This window comes from Cibotium barometz, chromosome 59 (genome assembly GCF_041138505.1).
Source record: "Cibotium barometz isolate CiBa-2024 chromosome 59, ASM4113850v1, whole genome shotgun sequence".
Lineage (NCBI taxonomy): Eukaryota > Viridiplantae > Streptophyta > Polypodiopsida > Cyatheales > Cibotiaceae > Cibotium > Cibotium barometz.
Window position 1 is genome coordinate 3,397,191 of NC_141104.1, and position 8,554 is coordinate 3,405,744.

The following is an 8,554-nucleotide window of genomic DNA, read 5'->3' on the forward strand; positions in this document are numbered from 1 at the left end:
GATTGTATCCTTCCTCGAAATCTATAAAAGGGGCCCCCCACTTCCATTTCACTCACTCTTTCCTCTCTCCCTAGCCGAACTCTCCAGTTATAACCATTGCCTACCACCTTCCTACTCTCAACAGCATGGCCACACACTCCAACTCCTCTATGAGGTCCACTCTCATACACTCCAAATGAAGAAGCCCGGCTGGGGGCCGTTTGGATGAGTTCAGCAAGCACCCCAAGCTATCTCACTTGGGTGAGAACCTAATGCACCAAGTCAGCAAGGCCACACTATACATAGTCTCATGAAGAATAACCATAAGGTGGAGCACAAGTTCCTATATTATATAGGGCTATCACCGATCAGGCAATTGTCACATGCCTAGAGAAAATCAAGCTTGACGGCCCGTGGGGCTCGGACCTCCTCAATTTCTTGATCTTCATAGAGACATGATTTCAATGAGGCTACAGGGAAAGTCTGTACAACAAGGGCCACCCCCAGACACCACCCCCAGATAATCCACTTGCGTCTAGACCTCATTTGGGAGGCACTCCATCTCTCTTGCATGGAACAACCGTACGTCTACCTCACCAACATCGTGAGCCACATCTGTGGCAAATACCAGGGATCCACCACCAAACACGGGGTTGAGTGCCAAAATATCTCCCAGCAGGTGCTTGTCATGCCCACCTGCGTCCTATCTTTCCTCCTCATCACTCAATCATTTCAATCAATGCCATCTCTCTACCCTCGACCATTTCCAACAAGAAGTGCCAATGAACTGGGCTGAATATTTACACAAGGATCTCCACATGGTTTGCACAAACCCACATGGCAAGCTCACGACAGTCTCACTGCTCACCAAGGTTATACATCATGCTACAGGCTAGACCGAACTCCCCCCACCCATCTATTTTAAGGGTGCCAACGCTATTCCCACCCCTCTACCTCCACCTCACCCTTCTCGAACCCAATCGTCATCACCCTAACACCCAGACAACAGGAGCCTGCTCCCCACCACGCCATAGTAGCTGGAACAGACACGGAGGCCCTAGATGTTGATGCTTGCTGCCATAAGGCCGTCGGAGAGGAGGAGCCACCATAGCCCTACTGTGAGGACTTTGAAAGCAGTAATATCTACTACAAAGTGTCCTTCAGTACTAGTGGAGTGGACCTGCGCTAAAAGGGAGACATATATGTCTTTGCAGACATGATCACATTTTATGACTTTGTCCTTCCCTTGCTTATAGAGTTATCCCACAATCAATTGGTAGGGGGCATTCTTTTTAATGAGGCACCTTGTGTGGTCTTTGTTGCGGTCAATGGTTAGGCTGCTGGCAAGGAAGTGTAAGAAAAGCGACCAAATATTTATCTTCTTCGACCTAGCGGTCATCCCCTATGTAGATAGGTCTCAAATCTTCGCCCCGAGCTGCTAAGTTAATTTCTTTAACCTTGGTTGGACCATCATAAGCAGTCCCTAGCTCTCCATCACATGAGTTCTTTGGCCTGAGTCATATTGTATAAATCAATCGTCCATCTTAAAGGTTCTGAAGTGTTTAGGGGCTTGTTTAGTCTCCTCGGCATCTACGCTTTCTTCGTTTACCAAATTTTTAGCTTCCTTTTCTACAAGCACTATCTTTTCGTTATGTGCCTTGCGCATAGAGCGGCCAAGATTTTTGGGTTCAGATAGGGGATCAAAAGGTTCCTTTGGTTTGGAGGGTCTTGTGAGGACCAAGGAGGCATTGGATGAAGTATGCATGTGCACCATACATATTTCAACCAATCACCTCTAAGTTAATAGGGAAGACATATGCCTCTTCCTCGGGGAACTGATCGAGTTCACAAGTTCTACATGGATGGTTCTCTCATAATGGTTCTTCCTTATCATAATTGCTGGTTTCATGACTAGTAACTTCATGAAAATTTGCAGTGTGTAGAGAGACGTGTTTTCTTGCCTATCATCTATCGTCTCACAAACGATCCTGTGCATCTTTGAAGGATGTCCAAGGTAGCAAGGATATGTATTCAATTCTCAAAGTCTTCCATCTCTAGAAGGGGTGCAAATTTTACGCTATCCCTTTCCTACTCAATCATTTTTATCAAATCCTACGCGAAGTGTTGGCCACTCATGGGTCACGCGTTTAGCGTAAGTAGACAACAGTGGTTCGGATTGTTATCGAGTCCTATGCGAAGTGTTGGCCACTCATGGGATAGCCTTTCAAGTGCGCAGGTTCGTTCTGAATGGGTACATATTTTTGGTTAGCTTTCTATGGTGAGATTGTTTGCAATTTTAGTGGGCTTATTTGTCCTCACAAACCCCAATTATAATATTTTCCATTCTTGTGAGCTTTTGATTAATTTTAGTGAGTTTCTTTTCCATATATTAGTATTTATACATATTCGAGATTATCAATTATTTAACAACAGTATTAATATAGCTATACATATCCATATGAAATAGCACTGATCATTGTGATTGGAGAAATCATATTTAATTTCACTTCATTGCCACACCACACCATAGGCACAAATTCTATGCTAAATTGGTCACCACAAGAAAGCCACATCATAGCCTAGACTCGCACTCTATGACAAATTTACCATCAATGAAAGGAAAGCATATAAAATGTAGTTTTGTAAAATTTTATCACATATATTATCATGAAGTGTTAACAAAATGATATCATCAACCTACAACATGTTAGCAAATATGCCAATAACAAATTCCCCTTCCATAGTGGAGGTGAAAACCAACCATCTGCAAAAGAAACTCAATTTATACTTTTAAAAAAAGACTGACACACATAGCATTAGAAATTTGCTAACTTACAAACACCAAACATCACTACACACAGCAAGGTCTCTTGAATAGCCACATTACATCACTAGTGCATACTCAAAGTATCATATGCACATCACACCATAACCACAAATTCTATGATAAATTTATCATCGCAACATAGCCATATACTAGCCAAGCATAGAAAATACTAATAGACAAAATCATATCACATACACTATCATAAAATGTTGGTTGAGTGACATCATCAATCCAAAAAATGTCTGTGGGTTCATGAGATTAAAAAGTCTATGAGAGTAACATAGCCACGCATAACATTGTCATATAATATGCTGTCACATACCTTGAAAAAAGGACATCACATATCTTGACAAAAGGAAATCACATCTCAACAATATGACAAAAAGTCTATGAGAGGATACCAAGCATTCTACCTATACCTTTTCAATAAAATGATTGCGTCCACAGATATCAAGAAGGATAGACGCAAAGAAAAAGAATAAGGCAAGGGTAATAAATCTAGGACTACCAAGCAATTAGCAGGTTTGATGTACAGTGTTCAAGGTACAGAACACAATTGGAGAACAAGGTCCTTGGATACTCTAGAGGGCTCAACCAAAAGACCTTAGGCCATGTGAAACATACTAGATATGATCAGTTGCAACCAGCTTTGAAAGTTGCTCTCATCACAAAAAATGGTTGAACAACAAGAGCATCAATAGGCTAGAGTGTGAAGAAAAGGCTTGAAAGCAGGCTTCTTCTTGCATCCCTACTATGATGTAAACTAAAGATGGGCCATAAGTTATAAAACCATCTACATTTTGGGCGGCACTGGTCTACTCATAATGACCTTGTGCACTTCAACATAATGGTCTTAAGCACTTTCCGTGTGCTTTAATTGGTACTAAAGCCAACCATATCATTCTTTCTTATAACATTGGGAGTTCATCATAAACCTGAATTCACCTACTCTAATGCTTTGGTCAAAATGTGTTAATTTATCACATGGAAATTGTTAGTTTCTAATTAGAGTTGGTCACATGGCTAAATGTTATTTCTTGGATGTGCAGGAAATGATCACTATGCTAGAGTTTCTTCTAGGACATGCAAAAACGGTAGATGTGGGGTGGTTGGATGAAGGCACCCAACGCAATACTAATTAGGATGAACAGAGTGCCATTGAAGCAATTACAGCAGGGATTCAGGATTGTGTTATTAACGTAAGGGCCTAGTTGGGACCTTGTTATAGACTCAGTAAGGGACACTCCATTTCTGGTTATTTGAGAGCTCTACTGCAATAACCATCGCAATTGGCCTTGAAAAAACAAGGTTTACATTGAGGGTATGAAATCAAATTGTCCCTGAAAGCAGTTAGCCGTGCAATATATTGTGAAACTTATTGAAAGAGTATTACAAACCGGTAAAAAACTCCATGCACCTAATATAATGGGCAGCAGACTAGGAGACCGACGGTTTCTCGGGGTACTTGCCGCCCGCGTAGTTCAAGGTGGTCTTGTAGAGCGGCAGTCCTTTGACATAGTAGTTCAGCAGATACTCGCTGAACTCAACTTCTCTGAAGAAGGGTGGATTAACTTCACTGCAGAGAGCGGGGAGAGGGCTCACTTTCACATCCTCGCAAGGACCGAATAGACCGGCGAGGGAGATTCTGGGCTTGTCTTTGTTAACGACGACTCTGTGTTCTACGCTTTTGTACTTAGCGTTGGTCATGATCTGCACGCACAGAGGATTAGCGCTTCTATTTACGAGCTAGAGCTGGTACAAGAGAGGAGGGGGTACCTCGATCTGGTCTCCTATATTGATGACGAATGCGTTCGGGATGGGTTTGACGGCCACCCAGAAGTCGCCCTTGCGGACTTGGAGTCCGGGGACGGCGTCAGGGAGGAGGAGGGTGAGGCTGTTGAGGTCGGAGTGGGCGCTCTGTCCGAACACAACGCTAGGATCCGGACACGGAGGGTAGAAGTTGCACACCAGAACCAGGCGCTCCAGCCCCGGCAGCGCTCCGCTTCGCACGTGCTCCTTGCTCAGTCCGAGGCTTTCGAAGATTGCCTGGTAGAGAAGTGCGGCGAGCTTGTCGAGTCCGACTTGATACTCGAGAAGCTCCTCTCTGCAGGTGCACGTCATGCGTGTGATACGATTAGGGCCTCGCCAGCATAGCTAGAATATACAGCGCAGAAACTCGTACCTCATGACCTCCGGGGCGATGGGGAAACCGTCGCAGACTCCTGGCCGCCGCCTAATGACGAGCGCGTCCTTCCAATCGCGCGTGACGCCCGTGCCAGTTGCAAAGGTGACACCGCAGTGGGCGTCGCTGAAGGGCAACTGGCTTTTCGCCTCCATGGGGAGTTCGTAAAAGCGCCGGACAGCCTGCAGAATCTTGTCTGCATCGATCCCATGATTCACCACCTGACAAGAAGAAAAACGATCGGCAGTCGACGTTGTACTAGGGAAAGAGATTCAACAGCTACCAGTTAATTGATCGTCTCATTACCTGAAAGAAACCCCACTCCTCGGACGCACGACCAATCTGGTCGACGACGTCCGCCCACCTCTCGGGCTTCTCTGCCTCGGATACGTCTATAACCGGGATCTCCAGATCGTTATTGTCAGTACAGCCACGGACTTTGTCGAAGACAGGGCGCTCGTCCGCAGGCCTCACGTAGGATTCGGGTACCTCCGTCAAGCCGGCGTCTAACATTGCTTTCACGCCACTCGCGTGAGCAGCTGGAGCGACGGCAGCGGGAGCCATTGTGGGTGGATGGAGGGAGAGCGACAAGCAGGGAAAGCTACATTGCCCAATTATAATGGAGAGACATTTATGTCGTAACAATCCCACGAGCTCTGTACCGGGTTGCACCGATCGCGTGAGCTTTAGTTAATAATAAGCAGGAATCTCGAAGTACTGATGTTGTGCTTGCCGTCAAAAATAGTAAGGCTGCAGATGCCGGTGAAAAAAAGAAACCAACTTGGCACCTTCTCGACGTCACTGTCCTTCACATGGAACCTTCTCGACGTCACTGTCCTTCACATGGAAGGGTGAAAAAATTTGAACTTTGCATGTAGCTATTAATTTGTTGCTTTTTTAGATACACATTACACATTAATTAGTTTTTTTTTAAAGACATTTGTTGATAGTAGCTTATTGAGATGAAGCTTTATAGAGCAGAACCATGGTAGATCAAGAAAAACAAACTTTGTAAGCAAAGGGATTGTAATACGCTAATCTTATAGTGGATCAATGGATATATTGTTACCACCATTTCCAATTTGAGGAGTCTGGATAAAAAATTACATGTTATTCTTTTAATAAGTGTTATTCTCTCACTACTTGTGCATGCTACAAAAGATAAAGGAAGTGCTCTTCTCTCACTAAGTGCATGCTACAAAAGATAGAGTAATAAGAGGTAAGCTTTAGAGAAAATAATACCTACTCGCATTGTTGTGGTAGTATAAATGTATCCCAAAGAATTTAAGCGTTCCTAGAGGCTCTTCCACATCCATCCTAGACCATGAGTTCTAACACCTCTTTCCATTTAGTACATAGCACAACATCCTGCATAGTGGGGACCCTATTATTTTGAGAGGGGCATGAGAGAACACTTTATCTTTCCAGCTTAGACCTTGCCACACTCCATCAAGGTAGACAATTGAGCATTCCACCAGCTCCCTTAATATTTTTGACCAGGTTTCCTTCAGATGAAGACATATAGGTAGAAGCACAGCCAACCTAGCAATAGTATGAGATGGGAGGTGAAGAATACCAAGCCCACCTTCAGTTTTACGCATACAAATTTTGTCCCAGGCAAGCCAGGCCATAGTCGTTTTATTGGACCCACCATTTTTCCACACAAAATCTCTAATAGGTCTGATTATCTTCTGCTAGTACCCTTTGCCAAAATCCAATAGAGGATAGAGAAACATAATATAGGCATTCAATACTATGTTGCATATAGCCACCTTATCATGAAAGGGGACCTTGACACCCTCCCACTTGTTTAGTTTCACAAAAAATCTATCTAATACCCAATCAGTCAACTGCTTATTAGTCACATCCACCCTAAATGGAACCCCTAGGTATCTGACAATTTGACCTCTCCTCACAACCTCACAGCTCCATCTCTGCAGATCAAAGTCATTGTCCTCATATAAACTAATTAGCTTAGACTTGTGAATATTGCATTTGAAGCCTGAAGCATCAATAAACTCTTGTATAATATCTAAAACCAATCTGACATTATCATTATGAGCTTCCAAGAAGAGTAGGGAGTCATCTGCAAAGCATTGTATAACCAATTGCTCCCCATTGCTCAACTTCAAGCCCTTCACCCTCCCCTCAGAGGAGGCCATCTCAAGTGCTCTAATAAAAGGATGAGAGGAAATAGCAACAGTAGGGGGGCAAGGGGACAATCTTGTCTCACATATCTATGGACCTCAAAACCTCCAACAAGTATTCCATTTAATAGTAAGTTAGACTTGCTCTGCAAGGTGAGGGTGAATATGCAAGAAGACGTCTTGAACCATATCCCATTTTATGGACCAATGCACCCTATCACATGCCTTCTCCAAAACAAGCTGCAGAGGAATACATTTCTACTTAGTCCTTAAAGCCACATCCCTACCTAGCATAGTAGCATAAATGTTGTCATTAATGGATCTCCCCTTAATAAAACCATGATTTTTTTCAAAAATCGTCTCCTAAAGAGAAAGGGTTATTCTAATAGCAATGACTTTGGCCAAGATTTTGTATATGACAGTCAATAAAGTGATAGGCCTGCAATGATTAAACTTGTCACAAGCATTCTGTTTAGGCATAAGTGTCACGAGCCCTTCCTTTAAGTCCCTATCCAGGTTGCCTAATTTAAGGGCTTATATTTCTAATCATATCAAAATCCCAATGGTTTGTACATATAAAAACCTTTGCCCAAATATAATTGGGCCTTGTTACAAATTGGGCTTGCTTTTCCCACTTTTGGGGTATAGCTTTACATATTTCTAATCATATCAAAATCCCAATGGTTTGTACATATAAAAACCTTTGCTATTGGGCCTTGTTACATAAAATAACTTTGTACACATTTGCACACAAATTAACCTTATCCTCACTTGCACATTCCATTAAGCTGAATCCTGCACAAATTAAATTAAACATATTTTTGTACGATTATTAATTCATCAAAAATATGATAAAATATATACATGTAATAGTCCTCGTTTGAGGAAGCAACTGTCCTCAGTTGTGTAAGAAAAATGCCAAGAGAATAAGATTGTTGATGTCATAACCTACAAGGTAAACGTAGAGGTCCGAACATGGCTTAGAGGCACAAAGGCATGACTTAGAGGTTCTTATGGACATGGAATACCAATCAAGAAAACTTGTGTGACACTGAAATTGGTGATCGTCATACTGATTATCAAATAAAAAATAACATGTACAAAAAGTTTAATACAAGAGAAAAATGATCATCATCTTCACACCGCCTCTCAATCCACCAACCATACGACACCTCAATCGGTACCCTCGGATAGTGCGACACCTCAATCGGTACCCTTGCACATCTCACGCAGTGTGACACCTCATTCGGGACCCTTGCCAGCCACACACATGTTTGCCAGGCGTAGGTACCCCAAGAATCACCCCTCCATATACACAAATCAACTGAAACAAACAATGGAGGCATCCACACACATGTTTTCTAGGTGTAAATACCCCGGGAATCAACCCTCCATATGAACCAACTGAAACAAATAGTG

The 8,554-nt window shown here is 42.9% G+C and overlaps 1 protein-coding gene across 1 annotated transcript; it reads right to left on the reverse strand.

Moving 5' to 3' along the window:
• Nucleotides 1-3,866: 3,866 nt before the first annotated feature.
• On the reverse strand, nt 3,867-5,614 carry LOC147605386 (jasmonate-induced oxygenase 4-like). The gene is made up of 4 exons (XM_086793558.1): nt 5,295-5,614; nt 4,989-5,209; nt 4,583-4,910; nt 3,867-4,516 (listed from the first exon to the last, which is right to left on the reverse strand). Exons 1-4 carry the CDS (start codon nt 5,550-5,552, stop codon nt 4,244-4,246), a joined length of 1,080 nt encoding a protein of 359 aa, XP_086649684.1. The 5' UTR covers nt 5,553-5,614; the 3' UTR covers nt 3,867-4,243.
• Between the last annotated feature and the right edge of the window lie 2,940 nt (nt 5,615-8,554).